Genomic DNA, 24237 nt, shown 5'->3' with positions numbered 1-24237 from the left:
GCATATATCTGTTCTTGTTATGGCTCTCACTTCTTTAGGGTATATACCTAGTAATGGGATGGCTGGGTCAAATGGTATTTGTATTTCCAACTGTTGTTTGGTTTTAAGGAAACTTCAGGGAATATTTTTGGTTTAAGATTTAAAGATTATCTTCGCACAATAGATTTGGGGGTTCATTCAGCCTCCATAGCTTCAGACTTTTTGGGGAATTTGAAATTCTGTTATACATTTTCTCCTTTTTGACAAGGATTCTTCTGTAGAATCTTTGATCAAAATGTTCAGTAATAGTAACGGATAGCATCCAGTTCTCATGGCAAAGGAGGCGTTCATGAAGGTACTTAGCCACATGTTCCATATCCTCCTCCTATTCCTGACTTGTCTCCTTCCTCTGTTGCTCTAGGCAAGTAGAGACTGTGGATAGGCTGCATGCAAGCTTTTAAGACCCCAGGGACTGTGCAGGGAAGTAGGAGGTAGAACAGAAGCACTAAATACAGTATTAAACCAATTAACTGAGAAACCATGCCCCTAAAACTCTTTAAGGAACCAAATCTGATGAAGATGGTAGTTCTATATAATCAACTATAGCAGCTATTCTTTTTTTGGGGGGGGGGGCATCATTGTTGCAAATACATCTGTCACACCAGTTTCACCAGTTCAACTTTTTACAGGTATACAACTTAATGGCAGCAATTACAATAATTCTCTGTGCAACCCTACCCTTAATCAATGCAATTTTTCTATCATCATTAACCTCTTCTTTCCCCCTACGTCCTGTCACTGGTAACCACCAGTAAACTTTGGTCTCTATACATTTGCCTTTTCTAGTCTTCTTATGTAAGTGAAATCGTGGTATTTGTCCTTTTGTGACTAAGTTATTTCCATCAGCATCATGTCTTCAAGCTCCATCCATATTGTATTGTGGCATATATCAAGGCTTTGCTACTTCTACTGGCTGAATAGTGTTCCATTATATGTGTGTATCACATTTTGTTTATCTGTTCATCTGTTGATAGGCATTTAGGTTGTTTTCACCTTTTGGCTATTGAGTGCTGCATTGAACATTGATGTACAAGTCTGTTTTTGAGTCTTGGCTATCAGCTTTTTTGGGATTATACATAGGAGTGGAATTGCTGGGTCATGTGGTAGTTCTATTTTTAGTTTTTTTAGGAACCACTACACTGTTTTTCATAATGACTGTACCATTTTGTATTTCTACCAGTAGTGGATAAGAGTTCCATTTTCCTCACATCCTTGCTAACATTTGTTTTTTTTCTTTCTAAATTTTAGCCATCTTGTTGTTGTTATTGTTATGTGCTGTCGAGTTGGACCCAACTCATAGCGACCCCTCCCTGGGTTTCCGAGGCAGTATCACTACGGAAGTAGATTGCCCCGTCTTCCTTCCGAGGAGTGGCTGGTGGGTTTGAACTGCCAGCCTTCTGGTTAGCAGTCAAGTGCCTTAGCCACTATGCTACCAGAGCTCCGTTAGCCATCCTAGTGGGAGTGAAATGGTATCTCATTGTGGTTCTGATTTGCATCTCTCTGGTGGCTAACTCTGAGCATGTTTTCATATGTTTGGTGGCCATTCAAATGTCCTTTTTGGTGAACTGTCTATTCAAGTCTTTTGTCCATTTTAGGATTGGGTTATTTATCTTTTTGTTAAGTTTTTGAAGTTTAATATATGTTTTGGTTATTAGATTCTTACTGGCACGTGGTTTCCAAAGATTCTCTCCCAGTCAGTATCTTATGCTTTTGCTCTTTTGGTAAATTTTTTGATGAACAAAAGTTTAAAATTTTTATGAGATCTCATTTATTTATTTTGTCTTCTGCTGTTTGTTTATTCATTATTATATTAACTAATTCATTGTGTTAAAGGCTAAGCCCAACATCGTTGCCCCTGCATTTTCTTCTAAGAATTTTATGGTTTTAGTTTGTATGTTCAGGTTCTTAATCCATTTTAAATTTTTTGTTGTCTATGGTATGAGGCATGAATCCTGTTTCATTCTTCTGCTTTTGGAAATCCAGTTTTCCCAGAACCATTCATTGAAGAAACACTTCTTTCCCCATCAAATGGACTTAGCACCCTTGTTAAAATTAGTTTAGCATAATAGATGTGTGCATTTATTTCTGGACTCTCAATTCTGTTCCTTTGGTCCATGTGTCTATTGTTGTACCAGCGCAAGGCTGTGTTGATTACACTCTCTTTTCACTTATCAACATAGTTAAGTTCCAAAGACCAGGTTGCTATGCAAAATTGGCGTTATGTGAAAATGGAAGAAGACCACATAGGTCACAAAATGGAGGATGACTCTATCATTAAGACTCATATTCACACTTACAAAATCAGAACTCATATATTTCCTGTTTTAAAAACATATTATACTCTCTCCTCACTTACTGACAGAGTTAGGTTCCAAAGACCAAGTTGTTATGTGAAATTGGTGTTATGTGAAAATGGATGATCACAAAATGGAGGAGGGCTACATCATTACATAATTGCCAAACCACTGAAAAAATTATACACAGTAATCATGTATGTCTGTCAGTAACGAACACTAGGGTATGAGGTGAGAGTAATGCTGGCTGTGATGGTAAAGGTAATGTGTCTCCTTGGTGGGCATGATTCTCAGTGCTTTGGCAGTTATGTAATGATGTAATTCAGCATATATGTGATTTTGTGATCTGATGTGGTCATCTTCCATTGTCACTTAATGATGATTTTGGATAACAACCTGGTCTGTGGAACCTAACTAGTCGATAAGTGAAGAGAAGTTGTAATAAGTTTTAAAATCAGGAAATTTGAGCCTTCCTATTTTGTTCTTCTCTTTTACCATTGCTTCAGCTATTTGCAGCCTCTTGCCATTGCACATAAAGTTGAGGATTGGTTTTTCCATTTCTGTAAAAAAGGCTGTTGGAATTTTGATAGGGATTGTGATGAATCTGTGGGTAGTATTGACATCTTAACAATATAAAATAGTCTTCCAACCCAAGAACATGGAACATCTTTTCATTTATTTAAGCCTTCTTCAGTCTCTTTCAACAGTATTTTATAATTTCATTGTATATGTCCTTCATGTCATTGGTCAGATTTATTCCTAGGTATTTTATTCTCTTAAATGCTGTTATAAATGGAATTGTTTTCTTACTTTTCTTTCAGTTGAGCTGCTCTGACCATCATTTTGCATGAAAGTTTCACTCAGGCAGACTGACCACTATTACAGAGTTATCTTCAGAGTTGATAGCTAGACACAGAACCACTAAGTGGATTATGCTAGAGTATACCACTGCTCTGGTAGCGTAGTGCCTAAGGCACTTGACTGCTAACCAGAAGGCTGGTGGTTCAAACCCACCAGCCACTCCTCGGAAGGAAGATGGGGCAATCTACTTTCGTAGTGATACTGCCTTGGAAGCCTAAGGAGGGGTCGCTAGGAGTCGGGTTCGACTCAAAGGCACATAACAACAACAACAACAACATCGAGTTGATTCTTACTCATAGCAACCACCATTGGTTTTCTGAGGCTGTGAATCTTTATGGAAGTAGATTGCTTTATCTTACTCCCATAGAGCAGCTGGTGGGCTTGAACCACCAGCCTGATTAGCAGCCAAATGCCTTACCCACTGTGCCACCAGAGTTCTTTATAATCCCTAAGGAAACACACTTCAGACTTGGCAAGGTTTTCAGACTCTGTTAATGCAGTGGTGGGGAGGGAAAAAAAAATTCCATTTCAGATTTCTTGTTGCTGGTGTTCAGAAACCCAAGTAATTTTTGTTTGCTGACTATGTACCTTTCCTAAATTAGAGGAATTTAGCCTCTGTTAGCTATAGAAATTTTCTTGAGGACTCTTTTGAATTTTCTGTATGTAGGATGATAACATTCGTGAACAGAGGTAATTTTACTTCTTCCTTGCAATCTGGATACCTTTTACTCGACTTACTGCTTTGGCTAGAATTTTTATTACAATTTTGAATAGAAGTGGTGAGAGAGGGGACCCTTGTCTTGTTTCTGATTTAAAGGGGAAAGTACTCTCTGTCCATTAAGTGTAATGTTGGCTGTTGGCTTTTCATGTGCTCTGAATCATATTAAGGAATTTCTGCTCTATTTGAATCTTCCTTAGGGTTTTCATCAAGAAAGGGTGTTGGATTTTATCAGATACATGTTCTGCATCCATAGAGTTGATCATGTGGTTCTTTTCCTGTGTTCTATTGATGTGGTGTATTATGTTGATTGATTTTCTAATTTTGAACCATTCCTGCATTCCTGAAAAAGCTCATATTGTCATTGTGTATGCTCTTTTTGCTGTTGGTTTCTGTTCACCATTATTTTATTGAGGATTTTTGTGTCTATATTCATAAGCGATAATGGCTTATAGTTTTCTTCTCTTGTGGTGTCTTTGTCTGGTTTGGTTATCAGGGTTATGTTTGTTTCATAAAATCAATTAGGGGGTGGTACTTCATATTTCCTTTTAGTTCCTTTTGAAGTGTGTGATCAGCTAAACGTAAGTTTAACCATTAATTCATTGATCTCAGTTAAAATGCAAAACATGTACAAGATTAAAAAATGACACTGCCTGTGATTTACTGGATATGCTGCCAGCCAGGAATTAAATGCAGCAGTTTTTCATTATAAATGTGTCAGATACTCTTGGGAGCACCATGAGTTATTTTAAACACTTATGCATTTAAATAACTTATTATACTTCTAAAGTTTTTTTTTTTTTTTAAATAAACAAAAACAAATTGAATTCTCTAAGTGAAAAAGACTCAGTATTAAAATGTTAATCTGTTGGAACTGCTTGCATGTAGTTGGATAAAGAGCTAACCCTTGCTAGACAGAGGAAGCAAAATTAGGCTCTTTTTTCTTTTTCTTACAAACCCGATAGCTATCAGTATTGCCTCACTCCTGCAACATTATACCTCTTAAGGAAACAAATCTGGAGGCACTGCAGATTTTCTAGAATACCCATATTTCTTTTACCATTTTAGATTACATGCATCAGTTTGGACTAGGTGTCTATTACTCTGATGAGTCAGACCTTTTTCCAGACTGTTATTAAAGTGTAGATTTTTACATCAAATCTGTCAGGCTTTCTTTTTCAGTAGCATGGCAGAATTTGCCTGGGTTGAGAAGAAATTAAGTACATATTGTCCAGGAAGAATGTTTTACTGAGACAAGGTTAGAAAAAGTTTATATGATTAAGCTTTCTATGCACCTTGATGCTACCTAGTACATAAAGGGGAATTTTCTAATTTTTCTTTTTAGATACTGATTGACAGTGTGTGCATTGAGACAGTAAGATATAATAAAATAGTAGTCTTATATACAAATGTAGAATAGTGTTTTAGAATATCTCTTTTTATATACATGGGATAGAATATCCTGTTTTACATACATGTGGTGGCACAATGGTTAAGAGTTTATCTGCTAACCAAAATGTCAGCAGTTTGAACTCATCAGCCGTTCCATGGGAGGAAGGTGTGAGAGTCTGCTTCCATAAAGATTACAGCCTTAAAAAACCTATGAGGCAGTTCAGTTCTGTCCTATAGGATCACTGTGAGTCAGGATTCGATTTAACAGCAATGGATTTGGCATTCTTAGATTTATCTTTTCTGAATGTTGGACAGACATAAATACAGAACTTTCTCCTACTACCTCTAGTAGATGTTCCTCCTCATCTTATTTTCCCCTAGTTTACTTGATGGATATGAAAGCTTGGCTAATCTGTTAATACTGGGACATGTTACCAGGGGGATAGGAAAACTGAGGAAGTGTGAGGTGGGGAAAATAGGGGTGAGGAACAGCCTAGGAGCATTGCTGCTTCAATATAATGGGAACAAAGTTGGAAAAATCTTCTGTGTAAATACCAGATATATTCTTGAGAAGCTAGGGCCTAAAGATAAAGATAACTGCTTTGGTCTGCTTGTAATCTGTGATAACAAATTTTTACTTACATCATTAAATGAACTTAATTATTAAGATTTTTTGTTTTGTTTTGTTTTTTTTAATCTGCTACCTGGGGAAAAGCATTTCTTTCTAACAGACTTAATTATTTTAGTTTATCATAAAATTCAACTAAGTCCATTATCAGAAGGTAGGTACCAAGCTGGATGATAAAGATTATATGAAACACTTCATGTACATTTGAGATAACTTTTTAAAATTGTGAACTTTGTCAGTTTTGTAACTGTGAGAAAAATAGCCAGATAAAGTAAATTTCTATCTGATAAACACTTAGGTTCTATATTTTGTTCACTTACAGTGCTGATAGCTATTAAACGTTGTACTTCGTTTGTCAAAACTATTAAGTGAACATACATTGAAACGATAGAGTAGTTGTTTATTGGCCCCTGGACTTGGAAAATATTTTTATGACCTAGGCAAATTTTAAGTTTATTACTTCCAGTAATAGACTCTTGATAAGATTTGGACTGATGAGAAAAATTGTAAGGGAATACTAAGTATATTGACCACTTTTTCTCATTGCCTGATTACTACATTTCTGTGTTATGAGTCGAGGTCTTTTGATAGCCAGAATGGTAATGAGTGGATGAACCTAGCAGTTGGGGACAGCCATCCTGCTTAAGATCCCATGCACATGCACTCTGAATTACTGACAGTCATGTCCATATATATTAGTTCTCTTTTTCTCCAGCGAAATAACTTCCTTTATCTCCTCAGAATTTGTGTTGTTTTGGCAGCAGCTGGACAGCTCTTTTCATGGTACTTTATTCCCATGCAGGTCATGCAGTATCTAGGCCAGTATATAATGATGAAGCAGCTTTATGATCAGCAGGAGCAGCATATGGTATATTGTGGTGGAGATCTTTTGGGAGAACTACTTGGACGTCAGAGCTTCTCCGTGAAAGAGCCGAGGTAAAAAGAGTGAGGGTTTGTATTTCTTTTGGATGCTTATATACAACCATCCAACCTCACAGGTTATTAGTGGCGATTTACTCATTCAATCAACAAATATTTAAGGGCCTGCACATGTCAGTTGGCCTGTGAGCACTGAGAATACAGCAGTGAGCAACATAGACTCAGAGCCTGGTTTTATGGAATTTACAGTGTAGTGAGCAGATATTCATTAACACAGTACATGTTCACATTACACTAAGTACTGTCGAGGGGGATTCAGTGTCTTAGGGGTCAAGAAAGGTTCCTTGAGGAAGTGAGATTTGAGCTGAGAGCTAAAGGATAATTAAAAAGTCACTTAGAAGGGGTTGGTTGAAGCAAGCTTCAAGCAGATTGAACATCGTGTGTCAAGGCCAGGATAGGAGGGAACTTGATGTGGCTAGGCTGGAATTTTGTAAAGTACTTGTTGGAGAGAGAGGAGGAGGAGTAAGCTGGTGAGAAAGGTAGGATTCCTGGGCAGTTTGAGGTTGATGATTATGAGTTTAGTAGGAATTAAGTGAAGCTAATCTGACCTGTCTGTGACCTTTTCCACCTGTATCGGAATATATGGGCACTAGCTTATATAGTCAAAAGCTCGTCAGTAATGAGAAGCCAATGTTCTCTAACTCTCTAGCTTTATAATGACTGTTCCTTCTAAGCTTGTTTTCTCTGTCTCCCATAACTTCCCTCAAAAAAAAAAAAAAAGAAAATAAACTAAACTTACTGCCATCAAGTTGATTCCAGCTCATAGTGACCAATCTCCATTGGGTTTCTGTGGTGGTAAATCTTACGAAAGTAGATTGGCCCATCTTCCTTCTGCAGAGAGGCTGGTGGGTTTGAACCACCAGCCTTCTGGTTAGCAGTCAAATGCCTTAGGCACTATGCCACCAGAGCTACTTCTACCACTACCCTACTTCCCAGTTAAAATATGAAAATTCTTGGAAGGAAGGAATACTCTTCAAAGGAATCCCCACTTGGGTTAATGAAATAAAATGTAAACTAATTAGTTTTTTAATGGGGAGAAGTATGACAAGGGCCTAGGCATTACAATATTAGTATTTAAATATCTATTATAAGGGGTAAAATTCTACTTCTTCATACTTTATAGAGAAAGCCCACTAAAACCAAACCCACTGCCCTCAAGTTGATTCTGACTCATAGTGACCCCCATTGGGTTTCCAAGGTTGTAAATCTTACAGAAGTAGATTGCTTCATCTTCCTCCTGCGGAGCAACTGGTGGGTTTGAACTGCTGCTCCTTATAGAGAAAGTTAGGATGTAATATATCAGAAATATATTTAACATTTAATGGAAAACTACCAGTATCCTTAGAAATGTATTTTGAATTGTTTATTTTTATTTTATCTGTTTAACAGCCCTCTCTATGATATGCTAAGAAAGAATCTTGTCACTTTAGCCACTCCTGCTACAGGTATGTCACATCATATTTCTTCAGTCTGTATCAAAGCTTTGAATTCAGGGGGGAAATGGTGGGAAAGCAAACAGGCTCAAGATGGAAATGGAATTTTGTCTTTGGCATGATTGGGAGAAACTACGTGTCACATAGAGTGCCATTGCTATGTATTTAACTTTTTATTGTGAAACATTTCAAACATACTGAAAATAGAATAGTGTAATTAATGCCTCTACCTCCTAGACTTAGTAATTGTTAACATTTTCCCTCATTTGCTTCACCTGTACATACTTAAAAATTTTGTAACAGATGAGGACTTTTTCCCTTCAAAAATAACTACAATGCTATTACACCCAAGAAAATTATTAATTACATGACACTAATAGCTTTTGTGTTTTGTTTCCTCTGGTTATCTCAAGAATACCTTTTACATTTGGTTTATTCAGATAATTATCTAAAGTCCATACATGACATTTGGCTGAAATGTCTCTTAAATATCTTTAATCTATAAAACCTACCCCTCCTTTTGTTTTCATGTTATTTGTTGAAGAAATGGGTCAGTCATTTGTTCTGTAAAATCACCTACATTCTAGAGTTGGCATATTGTATCCTTGTGATGTTGTTTAACATGTTTCTTTCTCCCTCTGTTTTTGGTAGACTAGTAGTTAGATCTCAGTGCTTGAATAGACTCAGGTTTAAATATTTTTAAAAGAAAGTATCATAGGTGGTTCTTTATATTTCTGTTGCATCACAGGAAGAATCGTGTAAGGTCTGCCTGTCCTCCTTTCATTGATATTAAGATTCTCTGGGCTCAGGTGGTATTAACCTGGTCTGTGTCTTTTAAGGTTCCCCCAAGAACCATTCACCTAATGGTTTTAAACCCATTGTTGAATCGATTCTGACTCAGAGTGACCCTACAGGACATAGTAGAACTGCCCTACAGGGTTTCGAAGACTGTAATCTTTATGGAAGCTGACTGCCACATCTTTCTCCCACGGAGTGCCTGATTGGTTCAAATCACCGACCTTTCATTTAGCAGCTCAACACTTGATCACTGTGCCACCAGGGCTCCTGCTAATGGCTTTAGCACTTTGTTATTTGAATGCCAGTTTGTCTAAGCCTTTGCTTAATTCCATACCTTTTAAATACTGCCCTTAGAGTTTATTAGACATGTGCAGGAAGCAGACTGCTTTGGGATCTGAAGTCTCTAAAGTGTTGGTATGTTAGAGATAAGTGAATAAACTGGACGTAGTTGATATGTAACCTTCTCACTCATTTCCAGCTAATGAAACTTTTTTCTTTTTTTTCTCTCCACTCCTACATGAAACCCTTTTATGAGCTTCCAATTAGAATTTAGGTAGCATTGTCCTTTGAATAAAGCCCAAGTTTGTAATCTCTTTTCGTTTGACTGTCTCAATAGTTTACTGAAATAAATAGGTTGAAAAGAATCCATCCCTAAGAAAAACTCATGTTTTAAAGTGAGTGAAAGACTTTGCTCTTATACTGAAATTGATTTTGAACTTGAAATGAATTTGGAAGCCTGTTGGTTTTATTGAGCCATTTGTCCACAGCAGAAAACCCAGTTCAGGTAGCTGTAAATTTCAGTTTGAGAGGGGAAGCCTTGCAAATGATATGATAGCTTTATTGAAATTCTGTCATTTGTAAGATAGTATAGTTTTCCTACAATAGTCACTATAGCCTTGAAATACATGGGAGATTTTATAATTGCTGTAAACTCAGTAAAGTTTATTTTCTGATTGATCTGTTCTCTGAATATATAGAGTGGGTACAATTCTCACATTATTTTCTCTTTCATATTCTTTCACTTTCCTCTGCAGAATTTATATATATACATATATATATGTGTGTGTGTATATATATAATTAATATATATATTATATATAAAGTATATATATTATAATGAACATTTCTATTTCAGTTACCCTCACAACAACTCTGTGAGGAAGGTCTGGAGGTAAAAATAAAAAAAGATTTTTTTTAATAGGTTAAGTGACTTGCCTAAGATCACACTCCACTGATGAGGAGTGGAGCTGAGAATTAGCCGGTCCTTCCTTGCTTTTTTCATTGTACACACACGCTGATGTCTCCTTTAACCTTTGCTTGTAATAGGTTTTGCCCCAAGTTATTTTTTAACACAGTTTTTTCTTTTCTGAGCATTAAATCTTTTAAAAAAATTTCTAACAGGTCATTTTGAAATAATTTCAGATTTTCAGAAATGTTAGAGAGTTCCCATATAAGCCTTTATTATTACTAAGGATTTTATAGTTTATCAGTCCTCTGGTAAAAAATCCACACCATCACCATAGATGAAATCATTGCAAAATCTTTATTCTTCCTTTTTGCCAGCTCCAGTGTTGGGTTTTGCAGTCCCACTGACTTTCTTTATTCTGTTCTTGGGTTCCTCTTACATGTTGCAAGTCAGTGTTTGGTTCATTTTTATTTGCATAATCCAAGGAATGGTAAGTCATGCTGCAGTTAGTAGTCTTGACACCACCAAAATGGGTTCTGAATCCGAATACAAAGATGACATTTGGTGTGGTCATGTACATTTTGGCTATTTTTTCCCAAATTTTGGTCTTAGATACTGTTGCCTGCCCAGGGCAAAGGACATCAATAACCATTTATTTCTACAGTAGTCATCACTTGGTCATGAACTTCCTGGTCTGGATATTTACTTTGTCATTCATGATGGTGGCCGATCCTCAGGCAGCCAGGGAGGAAAAGTTCTCATTTATTCTTTACCCACATTCCCCAAATGGTAACATCTTACATAACCGTAGTACATGGTCAAGACCAGGAAATTGCCTCAAGTAATTTTGATTATCTGCTTTGACTTGTTTGCAGTGATGCTTATGGTTGGCTATCTCTGTTGATCTTCTAAATTTGGTTGCATGTGTTTTATTTGGAAAGACAAATAAGAAAAATGTATTCCACATTACCTATTTTATAGCTTTACAAATGAACTAAACCTTTTTTTTTTTTGATGGTTGAAGAAAATCTCATTATTTAAAGTAAAGATGGTTCTTTTGAAGTCATTCTTCTATATTTTCCAAAGTATACTGATCAAATGAAATACATAGGATACATCTTGTATTTATTCCAAAATTCCTTTGTACAGTACAAGGTAGTTTTCCCAGAGATAATTTCTTTTTGCCTTTTTGCTTTTAGTTGTTTGAACCTAAGTAAGGTAGTAAAGCTTTAAAACTGCAAATGACAGTAATAGAATTGCTTTATTAAAGAACGATTTCATTTGCACTGTATGTTAATTGAATTTTGCTTTGCTTTGAAGACTACTGTGGTATAGACTACGGTAGTCAGAAAGGGAGCTCTGGTGGTGTACTGCCTAAGGCATTTGACTGCTAACCAGAAGGCTGGCGGTTCAAACCCATCAGCCACTCCTCGGAAGGAAGATTGGACAATCTACTTCCATAGTGATACCTCCTCGGAAACCCAAGGAGGGGTTGCTATGAGTTGGGTCCAACTCGTCGGTAGTGTGTTTTTGTTTTGTGGTCAGAAAATGCTGTTTTTTAATCTATCAGTACCTCCATTTACCTGTGAAAATTCTTCTAGAAATAATGCTCTTTATAATTACAGTTTTGAAAATGTTTGCTTTGTGCAAAACAGATGAATTACCCCCCAATTGTAGGCTGAGTGTTTTTTCTCTGGCAGTCTTTATTAGATGAGGATGATGTTTTCCATCACTGTTTTAACTATGGACCTTGATAGACTTGGGTGCCTCTCTATTACACATAGCCTTATGTAACAAGTGGCCCAGGTTATGCAGTTCTTTGAAGCTTGTTCTGCACCTATAACCAAATTTTCCCCTTCTGTTGTGCTTGAAAAATTTCTCTCTTAGACTAATGCAGTATCTAAGAATTTCTCTCTGCTTGATTATTATTTTCTTTGCTTCTTTTTATTGGCATTGAGAAAAACTTCATCTCCTCCCTTTTCCTTTCTAGGAAATGTTTATAGTAATTGGGAACAATCTAATCTATGTCTAGACAATGGGGATTTAATTGACACTTAGAATGTAGGTTTACATGAAAATGCTATTTGTTAAGCAATTAGGGAAAGTTCCATGTTTTCAGCTCTAATAACTCTGTTTAATACGTGAAAAACATTTTTTTGAAAGCAAACACTTTTTTTATGTTTGTCCACAAGTTAGGCAGATTTGGTTATAAGCACCTATAGGAAGAGTTGATAAAAATATTTTACATTGTTTCCTGCTTGGAACCACTGTTTTTATAAAAATTTAAAAGCTTACTATGGAAGAAAATTTTTAGCCATTTTTGAGTGATTTTGTCATTTTCTCCCTGGTTATATATTGATAATATATTTTGAGTATGCCCTGTCTTGGTCTTTGCCATTTTGTCAGTTTTGATTTTTCCCTTCCTACCAATGAGAGCTTTGTCCAGCCAACATGGAGAAGTAATCTCTAGGGACCAAACCTGGCTCCAGGGTGGTTTGCTGAGGTCCTTTTTGTGTGGAAAGAATGGTTATTACCAGGGAAGGTTTTCCTTTTGTTTTACTTGCTATCCAGATGCTGCTCAGACTCTCGCTCTCGCACAGGATCACAGTATGGATATTCCAAGCCAAGACCAACTGAAGGTAAAATCACCACACGGTGACTTCTTTTGTTGTACAGAGTGGCCCCTTCTCTGTACCTATGGATCTTGGACTCCCAAGACCTTTCCTTGAATGTGGTAAGAATTTCATAAGAAAGTTCTTGGGAGTTCATAGACCAGGGACAGAGTGAACCTTCTCTGTTCTGCCCATAACAGAGTTCCAGTCTCTGAATTTCTCTTTGGGATGTAGCACTTCTGATCTTCAGTTCTTCCAGTTGCATTTTCCTTGGGGTTTGTGTGTGCTTGTTTGTGTGTATGTGATTATGTATATATGCAGGTGTTTGAAGAAATTGCTTTTTCAGAATTTATTGTAGCTAACTTCATGTCAGACCATTTCTTAAAACTTCCCCAAACCTGGGAAAACTTTATGATCATCTTGTTATTTGTTGATGGTTTTACATGTTTTCTGCGTTATGCTTAATTTTGTAGTAGGCTACAGGCTTTATATTGGTAATCTGTTTATAGCAGTAGGTTTTGGCCTTTTGTACAGAGCTATTTCTCTCTCAGGTTTGGCATTCTTCCAGCTCTATTCACAGTGGGTTGAGGAGAGGTGATGCTTTTATTTGATGACTGTTGTGTACTCCAGAGTTATCTTTCTTGTGTGTAACCCATTGTGTTGCACACTAACTGGTGAGCCAGAATGGAACTGCTACATCCCCTGGATTCGGTTATTTCTGCTGCACTGATAGACACCTTTCCCTTCTTTCCAGCAAAGTGAAGAGGAAATTTTGAACTCCAGGAAAAGAACCGAAGAAGGCAATGTTCCCACGCTGCCTACCTCACAACCTAACTGTAGAAATTCAAGACAAGGTAAGTTTTTGATTAAGGCCATGTGGAGTTTTCTCTTTGTTGTTGTTGTTGGTGATTTCTAGAAATGGCAGTTAGTTATTTTAAGCATTAGCTACAGTTAAGACCATTATAGGAACTTGAGTGTGGAGAACTAAAAAGATAATTAATGTTACCTACTCCTGTCCTGTGGGAGGGAGGGGAAGGTACATCTCCACTTACTTCTCATTCTTTTCTGATAACTGTTTTTTTAACCTAGTTACCATTGTTGATATTGAAGAAGACAGTAGTGCTCTTTTAGCAAGTAAGTAAATGATTACTGAGGTGGAGCAAGACATTAGGTGATAGAAGATATGCTAATGGAAGATACATCGACATGTGCATCAGTTTGTCAGACATTAACTCAGCTACTTTGGCCTTTTTAATCCTGGCACCCTTTTACATATCTGGTCTGGTTAAAATTTATTTTTATTTATCTACTTGAGGCAAAGGCTACTTTTCATGGATTTTGCGGGTTGCAAAGATGATGAAACATACTTAGATTCTCAGAGCCAAGAATGGAGTTTTGAGAATCCTAGCTCCCTTGCACTTGGGTGATAGATATTCACCAGATACTTGCCATCCACGTTTTATGTATGGTGTGGTTTGGCCAAATGAGTTAATCACTATTTTGAAAGTTTCCCTAAAATCCCACTTTATAAAATCTTTCAGAATTGTGGATTTTTCTCACAAAGGTATAGAGTCATAAACTCCTCAGAGGTATCTAATGGCATGCTGGTGTTTCTACTCCAGTAAGTACCTGGTTCATACTTGTAGAAATGGCCAGTTAGGTTTCTAGCAATGCCTCAGAAAGTTACGCTGCTGAAGTTACTAAAAATGTTTAAATTAAATTTGTATCAGTTTATTATGCTTGATTGTTTTCTTCAGATTGGATTTGAATCTAAACTGAATTTTGGGCTACCTAAATACCTAGCAAGGAGCTCTGGTGGTATAGTGCCTAAAGCATTTGACTGCTAACCAGAAGATTGGCAGTTCAAACCTACCAGCTGCTCTGCGGAAGGAAGACTGGACAATCTACTTCTATAAAGATTTGCTGCCTTGGAAACGCAGTGGGGGTTGCCATGAGTTGGAATCAACTCGATGGCAGTGTGTTTTTTTTTTTTTTCAGTTACTTGCAGCTATTCCAGTTAAAATGCAGGTCCTTGCTTATTTTCTTCTCAGAGGGCTGTTTAAAATATAAGAACAGCCAATTCCAGAGACTATTTGTAGTTTGGGAGCTCTGGTAGCATAGTGCCTAAGGCACTTGACTGCTAACCAGAAGGCTGGCTGTTCAAAGCCATCAGTTACTCCTCGGAAGGAAGGTTGGGCAATCTACTTCTGTAGAGATACTGCCTCGGAAACCCAAGGAGAAGTCGCTATGAGTCAGGGCCCACTCGATGGCACATAACAACAATATGTAGTTTGTGATGGAAATTTTGGAAATATATAGCTTTGTATTTTCAGAATGGCCTATAAATAGAAAGGTCAGAATTTTTAATTGTGGAAAGAATTTTCATTTTCTTCACGAGAAGTTGTAGAACCTGAGTTAATGGGGTTAACAAAAATATGACATCATCTCAGGAATTTGAATTTCTGATAATTTTAGCACTGAATAAATAAAAAGGTAGTTGAAGTGTACCTTGGCACAGATATGTCTTTTAATTGGTAGGGTTGGCAATAATTTGTAATTTGATGTTGTTGTTGTTAGGTGCTATCAAGTTGATTTCAACTTATAACGACTCCACATGACAGAGTAGGACTGTCCCATAGAGTTTTCTTCACAGGAGTAATCACTAGGTCTGTCTTCTGCAGAGCTGCTGGGTGGTTTTGAACTGCCAGCCTTTCAGTTAGCAGCTGAGCATTTTAACTGTTGCTCCTTTAGGGTTCCTTTTGTAAGTATATAGGGTAACCTATTGTTCGGGCAAGGACCCATTTATCGCGGAAATTCTTTTGATCATATATACCTCAGTACATTTAAGCACCCGTGGTTGCCATTGGCAGGCCTAGCACATTGGGAAGAGGTAGAGGAGAGTCAGAAAGTAGGAAAAGATTACAACAGAAAAGACTTAGAGGATGGGAAAGAAAACAAAGAATTTCATGTGGTAGCAACACATTTAGTAACTGCCTTATATGTCATTCAGGAGCTCTGGTGGCAGTGCTTAAGGCATTTGACTGCTAATCAGAATGCTGGCAGTTCAAACCTACCAGCCACTCCTCGGAAGGAAGGTTGGACAATCTGCTTCCATAGCGAAGTCGGATCATACTCAACGGCAGTGAGTTAGTTAGTTTGTATGTCATTCATATGTGCAAAATGAGATCTTTTACCTGGGCTATGTGGGGCCCTAATACAGAGTATAGTATTCCTAGATTTTTAGATGTCTTAACTCCAAAAGACCTCATGGATCTACAGAGAGCATGAATCCAAACGCATTACTATCGAGTCTGTTCAGGCTCATAGTGACCCTATAGGACAGAGTAGAATTGCCCCATAAGATAAATTTTTACGGAAGGAGCTCTGGTGGTATAGCGTTGGCATCAGCTGCTAACCAAAAGGTTGATGGTTTGAACCCACTAACTGCTCCATGGGAGAAAGATGAGGTATTCTGCTTCCATAAAGATTTACAGCCTTAGAATCAACTCAGTGGCTGTGGGTTTGGGTTTTGGTAAATCTCAGCAGCCAAGTGCTTAGCCACTGTGCTACAAGAGAGGTGATATGTACATATTTGTTTGAACAATGTAGAGGTCATTGTTTTAGAATAGTTGTTACCTACCAAAACATATAAATTAATTGATAATGTACGAAAATACGTGGTGTCAGTGAGACTGCCTTGACAACCTGATTGTCTGTTACAGTCTATACTGCCTTGTTATGATCTCAAGACTGAGGCTACTACATACGCTGTCACCATTTGAAGTCCAGTGGATCAAGCCATTAATAGGCACCATGTATAGTACCATATGGGAGCTCTGGTAGCATAGTGGCTAAGGCACTTGACTGCTAACCAGAAGGCTGGCGGTTTCAAACCCACCAGCCACTCCTCGGAAGGAAGGTTGGGCAATCCTACTTCCGTAGTGATACTGCCTTGGAAACCCAAGGAGGGGTCGCTATGAGTCAGGGCTGACTCGACGGCACATAACAACAACAACAACAACATAGAACCATATAGCAAGTCATTCTTTAGTTATTAATCTTTAGTAGTAGGGATGTTTAAAATACCAGCAGGTGACCACTTAGAACTCTTTTTAGAACAGTTTGATTGTTGTGGAAGCTTCTAGAGTTTAGATTCCTTGGTGGTTGTCATCTATTTCTAGTGTCATTACTTGTTAGTGAAGCCTAAACTGGAGGGGAGATTTAAGTTCTACAACTGAGATAGATACTTGATTTCTGATTCTTTCTTACCGGGAATAGGAATTTCTTTTTGCCTGTCTCATAAAGAAGTTGTAAATACTATCGTGAGAGACTTGATTCTCAAGTGTTATGTACATAGTCATCATCCTTTTGACTTTTGTAGATGAAGACTTGATAGAAAATTTAACCCCAAATAAGAAATCTGTGCTGGACCTTGGGTTTGAGGAGTGGGACGTAGCTGGCTTGCCTTGGTGGTTTTTAGGCAACTTGAGAAACAACTATACACCTAGAAGTAATGGCTCAACTGATTTACAGACCAATCAGGTAAGTCTCATGTTTGAAGGGGAACTTAATTTTCTCTTTTGAAAGAGTAGCATTCTTGGTTACTCTTTACCACCTATTTCATTCTTTAAGAACTTTCAATGCTAAATACCATTTATGTGCTTATGATGCCCAAATCTCTATCTCCAGTCCACCTCTCCCTGATTGCCCAACTTTCATATCCAGCTGTCTATGAAATACATCCACTTAATGTTTAATGTATATGTAATCCATGGATGTTTAACTAACTGTTCATAATAGAACTCCTGATTTTTTACTTATTTTTTTTTTACATCAAGCATTCCTTCGGAAACCTTTATTTTTTTTGATAAATGATCCCCAGTTATTCTGGCCAAATATCAAGGAGATATCGTTGATTTATTTCTGTAGCATATAGCGCTTTATCCAGAACATACCTTAAATCTAACTAACCATTTTTACTACTTTCACTACTGTAACCCTAATTCAGACTATCACAATTTTTCACTTAGGTACTGCAGCAGCCTCACAACTGGTCTCCCTGCTTCTGTTCTTGTCCATCTAATAGTGAAGTCTTCTCAAAGAGGAAATTTTTAAAAGGATAAGTTTGAGCACATCAGTGTCATGTTTATAATCCTCCAGTGGCTTCGTGTAACACGTAGACTCCTTACCATAACTACTACGGGTCTGACCCTTTCCTATCACTCTTAACTTATTTCCTATGTGCATTCTAGATATATAGGTCTCTTACTGACTCTAATACATAATTTCTTCACTTCTTCAGGAGCTCTACAATTTTTCTTTATTTTTTTCTGGCTCATTCTTCCCCTAAGTCCTTTTCATTACTTTCTCATGATTCAGACCTCAGTTCAAGTGTAATCTCCTCAGAGAGTTCATCCCTGGCCACCAAGACTGTCATGTTGCACAGTTCCAAGGGATCCATTCACTTTCTATTTTGGAGCTGTGCAGTTATAGCTAGTAGTCCTAAAAAAACTACTCCTTGTTAAACTAGCATCCTCTCATCTACTCTGCTCTTTTTATCTTTTATTTTATTTTCCATTGCACTGCTCACTTTCTGAAAATATTTTTTGGTTATGTATTTGTTATCTGTTTATCTCCATGGAAATGTAAGGCTGGGTCCTTTGTATTATGCCCTACTCAGTCTACACTGCCTAGAACCTAGAACAGTAGCTGGCATATAACAGGCATTCAGTGAGTATTTGGTCAATAAACACATAAGCATATAACATGAATGTTATAGAATGTTATATCATGAATGTTATAGAAAAGTATATCATAGGATATTCACAGATGAATGCAGAAAGTAAGTTCTGTATATTTAAAGTTGTTTCAAAGTTCAGAAAGTGTCAGGGCAGGAGGTTTGGGTTATCATCAGTATTTCTCATATTTCTTTAATAAGCTTCATTGACCATTAAAGGAAAGAATATGTCATAGTCAATTAATAGAATGTTTCATAGCTTCTCAGAATGCCACTTGTGGAAAGGAATATAAGGAATGGATTTTATTTAGTTGAGCAGCTGTGAGTCCTTATCTTTTAAAGTTCTTCAGTACTGTCTATTGGGTGTTTTACGTGACTTACTCTTAAAATGGAGAAGTCCTTGCCAGGTGTCCTTATATCTATCCCTTAGCTTATATATTGTAGATATAAAATAGGCATCTGTTGAATGAATAGATGTCTGTTGAAAAAAGGTGTTCTTTAGAGATGTAGTGTGAAGACATTGAGTCCATTTATGCAGGGTTCAACATCTCTGATAAGCTTCTGATTATGAAAACTCATGCTTGTTTTTTCTGTTAGGATATAGGTACTGCCCTTGTTTCAGACACTACAGATGATTTGTGGTTTTTGAATGATTCAGTATCAGAGCAGTTAGGTGTTGGAATAAAAACTGAAGCTGCTGATACTGAACCAGCAAGTGAAGAAGTAGGGAAAGTGAATGAAAAAAAGGTATGTTGTGGAAAAATTTCACTTTATTATTTTCCTGTGTCCAATTTTAGAATTCATATTAAATTAACCAAGGCTGCCTCAAAAATAAGAGAGGGTTTCTTGGGTAAAGCGCTTATTGAGAAGCTATCAGGTACCCTTTTTCTGCTTATCTGGGCTTAGTGTGAAGGGGGCATCATTGCTGGTTCAGTGATTGTAGCCTTCCAGGTGGGGACATGGGTTAGATTCCAGGCTGTTGAGCCTCATGTGCAGCCACCACCCATCTGTAAGTGGAGGCTTAAACGCTGCTGTGATGCTGAACAGCTTTCAGTGGAGCTTACAGACTAACATGGACTGGGGAGAAAGGCCTGGAAGATACTTAAATGCAGCAGCCAGTGCAAGCCCTGTAGATCACAAAATCCAGCCCACAAACAGTCATGGAAATGGCATAGGATTGGGTGGTGTTTTGTCCCATGGAGTCACCATGTTGGGGATCTACTGAAAAGAGCAAGAAGTCCCATTTGGGTTTTTCTCTTGCTTTGCCAAAGAGGCAAAGGTCTAAATGGCCTAAACTGCTTTTTGGAAGATAATTTATTTCTTGGAATTCTCTCTAGCTTCCATGACCATTTTGTACCTAAAAGGAAATATAGATGATTCCTTCTGACATATTTTAGAGTTAAAATAGGGGAAAGAAGCAGTGTTAGAACTCTGAATACATATGGTGTGGGCACAACAAAATGACAAGTCATATAGGCATGTGCTCAAGTCTCACATTCAGCAATAGAGTCCATGCCCAGCACGTAGATTCTCAGTAACATTCATTGAATAACTTTAGCAAAAAGCAGACCTAAATTTGGCCATTCTTTTTATTTATTTACCTAAAGGATTTTCATAGAAATTTGGATTCCTGAGACATCTCTAGAGGAGCCCTGGTGGTGCTATGGTTAAGAGCTTGACTGCTAACCAAAAGGTCCAGTTCAAACCAACCAGTCACTCCATGGGAGAAAGATGTGGCAGTCTGCTTTCAAAAAGATTTATAGCCTTGGAAACCCTGTGGGGTGGCAGGGGCAGTTCTACTCTGTCTTTTAGGATCACTGTAAGTTGCAACTGACTTTGATGGCAGTGGTTTTTTAAGGGAGCCCTTAGACTAGTTAGGTGGGTAGTTTTAGAAGGGAGTACAGATGGCTACAGTTAAGACAAAAGTGACATTTGGAAACTTATTTGTACAGAAAGAGTTTAAAATACTTGAATTTTTGTGAGAAAGTTGTTAAACAACGATTCATAATTGTTTTGTAGTTGAGTTGTACATAACTAATTTTACTCTAGAATGTGAAAAGTAAAATCTTAAACGTTCTTCACATTTCTTTAAAATAAAGCACTTTTCACTCTTCATTTGCCTGCCTGGTTCCCAAGATTAAAAATTTCCACATTAATAATTTGTAGCTTTTGTATCTTGATATTTAAATTTTTTAAAAAACCTTAAGTTTGGGCACCCACTCCTTGTGAACACAGAAGGTATTGGGTAGCCCCTCTGGGTTCTTGTCAGTAGTTGATTGTACTGCAGAATCAACTGGCGTCTGTGGAATCACGTTTTTAGTCTCACATTTATGCTGTCTTTAAAGCTGTTCTGCCTTTTTTTGTTGTTGTTGTTCTCAAGTAGTAAGTTCATCTAAACCAGGTAAATCTTACAAGGTGTCTTTGCCTTTACAGGTGATTGGAGTGGAAAAAAATGATGACTTTGAGGACTCGAAGTCCTTAAGCGATGATACTGATGTAGAAGTTACCTCTGAGGTATGGGTCTCTGATAAAAGAGCTGCTTTGCATAAGCCTTGTCTTCAGATGATATAGTTCCAGCAGTTCACTTGTTTTGAAGAATGCCACCCCTATCCCCCATTCCTATCTACCTTTCTTAAGTGCTAAGAGATGTTGGTTTCTTCCTGTTAGAGGTTTGTAGTGGAATTTGGAAAGGGAAGGGGATGATTTGATGTAATCCTCTTCCTACCTAGAAAAGGGCTGACTTAAATGTCTCTCAGTGTACCCTTCTTCCTGCTGTCAAAACTCTTTGGACATGATGCAGTGGATACACAGGTGCCTGTACTAATAGTCCTATATACTGTTTTCCCATTAAATACCTCTCCATTATCTCAAAGACAGAGGAATTCTTTGTCTAGTATAAAAATGTTTTCAGTGCTTTCTTAAAAAGAAACAAATGGAAAATGGCTTTATTTCCATATAGATTTACATTAATGGAGGGCTATTTAAGAAGACTTGCTACTGAGCTCTTGGGTAGTAATGGTATGGATTTGTCACTAGTTGATAACTTAAGTCTGGACTCGAATGTCTATCTTGCTTTTCTCTTTGCATGCCATTTCCCAATTTTCCTTCTAGTACTTCGTTCAGCTGCCTCAGTGTGTGGGCACAAGGGTGGTAGGGAAAGGATAGGAAAGGAATTTTACATTTTGCTGCTCAGTGATAAAAAAAAATGTTTAGGTTATCTTTGGAGCTGATTTGCCCTCCTATCCCTACCCACTTTTGACCACTATGGTAATTCACTCCAAATTATCTGACTGAGCTAGCTAATGAATAAAGTGAAACACTGTCATCCATTAAGTGATCGTGATCATAATATAAATAGCAGAGGTATGTTTTTCCATTTTAATAGACTTCTGTAGCTACTTGGGGCCAGGAATTCTGTTAAGCAAGTAGACTGTATTTCACCAATGCTATGTGTAAGAAAGCCTTGGGAAGTTTAACACTGCCACTGTCACAAATGCCATTTTCATATCAAAATTCGATATATTGTCTTAAAAAAAAATGCCACTGAATTTAATAAGCCGTATTATTTTATGAGGAGCTCTGGTGGTATAGTGCCTAAGACATTTGACTGTTAATCAGAAGGCTGGCGGTTCAAATCCACCAGCCACTCCTCAGAAGGAAGACTGGGCACTCTACTTCCATAGTGATACTGCCTCGGAAACACAAGGAGGGGGTCATTAAAAGTCAAATCTGACTTGATGGCAGTGAGTTTTTGATTTTATTATTTTATGTACTCCTATAAAAGAAAAACAGTGATGCCAGTTAAACTCTGACACCATGAATTAAGAATTCCAAATCTTCATGGTGTTTCTTGAGTATTTCTGTAACATTTCAGAGGACATTTGAGGATCTTCAACTGACAAGAGTGTTTCTAGGCTATCTGGAGAACTACCCAGGTTAACAAATAGCCGTGTCTCTGCCTTTCAGTCTAGATAATTGAGTTAAGATTTGAAAGTTGGGAAGTGATTGGCCTGAGTTCTGAAAGTAATCAAGTCAGCCTGTGTCAAATCATTGATCCTATCAAAGCCAATTACCCAAATTAAATATACTTTTGACTTTTTTTAGGTAGCTACTTTGCATTAAGCAAGTAAGGCATTTAGAATTCATTGAGCTCCAGCATCTCCTAATTTGAATATGAAGAAGTAGGGAAAAAATTATTTGTCATTCAAGGACAAGAACATTCATTTTTTTCAGAGGATACGATTTAGACATATAATTAGTTACCATGATCCTGAGAGCATGAGCAAAATGTACTAGTTTTCAAATCTCATTTTAGTTTTAGCTTCCTTTTTGCCAAATTTTATACCATTTGTTAATTAATAGGAAAGAATGACAGAGTAATAATCTTTCTTCATTCTTTAGCCTCTTCTCTGATAAGGGAGTAAGTTGTGTAAAGAGAAAGGACCTAAAAGAAGATAGTAGAGAAAAGCCAAAATCATTCATTTTCTTAAAGAAAATATATCAAATTTTGATTTGAAAATGGCATTTGTGACAGTGGCAGTATTAAACTTTCCGAGACTTTCTTACACATAGCTGTAGAATTTGTTTGAATCCTCGATTAGGCCATTGCTGTGGAATGTCTGGACATTCCCTAGCTTAGTGAGATGAGAATTTGCCCTCCCCTCCCTTTTCCTCAGCATCATGGTCACCAGTGAGTGAGTAAGTACTAATGAGCTGTACATATCTTTGTAGGATGAATGGCAGTGTACTGAGTGCAAGAAATTTAACTCTCCAAGCAAGAGGTACTGTTTCCGTTGCTGGGCCCTGAGGAAGGATTGGTATTCAGATTGTTCTAAGTTAACTCATTCTCTGTCCACCTCTGATATCACTGCCATACCCGAAAAGAAGGACAATGAAGGAATTGATGTCCCTGATTGCCGAAGGACTATTTCGGCCCCAGTGGTTAGGCCTAAAGACGTGTATATAAAGGAAGAGAACTCCAAACCTCTCGATCCCTGCAGCTCAGTGGAATTCTTGGATTTGGCTCACAGTACTGAGAGCCAGGAGACCATTTCAAGCATAGGAGAGCAACCAGATAACCTTTCTGAACAGAGAACAGATGCAGAAAACATGGAGGATTGCCAGACTCTCTTGAAGCCATGTAGCTTATGTGAGAAAAGACCACGAGATGGGAACATTATTCATGGGAGGACAGGGCATCTTGCCACTTGCTTTCACTGTGCCAGAAGATTAAAGAAGGCTGGAGCTTCCTGTCCTATTTGCAAGAAGGAGATTCAACTGGTTATTAAGGTTTTTATAGCATAACTGAATCTGTGAGTTGCTGAGAAATAACCACAGGGGCCAGGTCAGGAATCAAAGCACCAGTATCGAGCATCTCTACTCAGTTTGACGCTTTTCATCCATTCATTTAGTCATGTAAACATCTGTGTTCTGGGACATTTTTGCTTCTAAACTCATAGGGAATTTGAGAGCAAATTCTTCAGAATTAGATTTTCAATTTGGTGACTCCACTAACAAGAAAAGATAAGTTAATCACTTCATTTTCCCTCTAAAGATGGAGATCTAGAAGGAGCAATTACCAGTAAAACGTAAAAATATAC

General features: G+C 37.5%; 1 protein-coding gene across 1 annotated transcript in view; it reads left to right on the top strand.

The window, feature by feature from the left end:
* MDM4 (MDM4 regulator of p53) overlaps positions 1 to 23941 on the top strand; it is a 31034-nt gene extending 7093 nt beyond the window's left edge. Inside the window, exons 3-10 of the mRNA XM_007956016.2 lie at positions 6735 to 6868; positions 8261 to 8316; positions 12860 to 12927; positions 13655 to 13754; positions 17282 to 17442; positions 19235 to 19384; positions 21071 to 21151; positions 23369 to 23941. Of these exons, the coding sequence (XP_007954207.1) occupies positions 6735 to 6868; positions 8261 to 8316; positions 12860 to 12927; positions 13655 to 13754; positions 17282 to 17442; positions 19235 to 19384; positions 21071 to 21151; positions 23369 to 23941 (1323 nt within the window). The remainder of the gene's footprint in view (positions 1 to 6734; positions 6869 to 8260; positions 8317 to 12859; positions 12928 to 13654; positions 13755 to 17281; positions 17443 to 19234; positions 19385 to 21070; positions 21152 to 23368) is intronic.
* Positions 23942 to 24237: the final 296 nt, after the last annotated feature.

The sequence above is a fragment of the Orycteropus afer genome, unplaced genomic scaffold (assembly GCF_000298275.1).
Source record: "Orycteropus afer afer isolate SDZICR_OR568_19922 unplaced genomic scaffold, OryAfe1.0 scaffold00572, whole genome shotgun sequence".
In the NCBI taxonomy this organism is placed as follows: Eukaryota; Metazoa; Chordata; class Mammalia; order Tubulidentata; family Orycteropodidae; genus Orycteropus; species Orycteropus afer.
The sequence above is the reverse complement of the archived record's forward strand: the minus strand, read 5'-3'. Positions and strand labels throughout refer to the sequence as shown.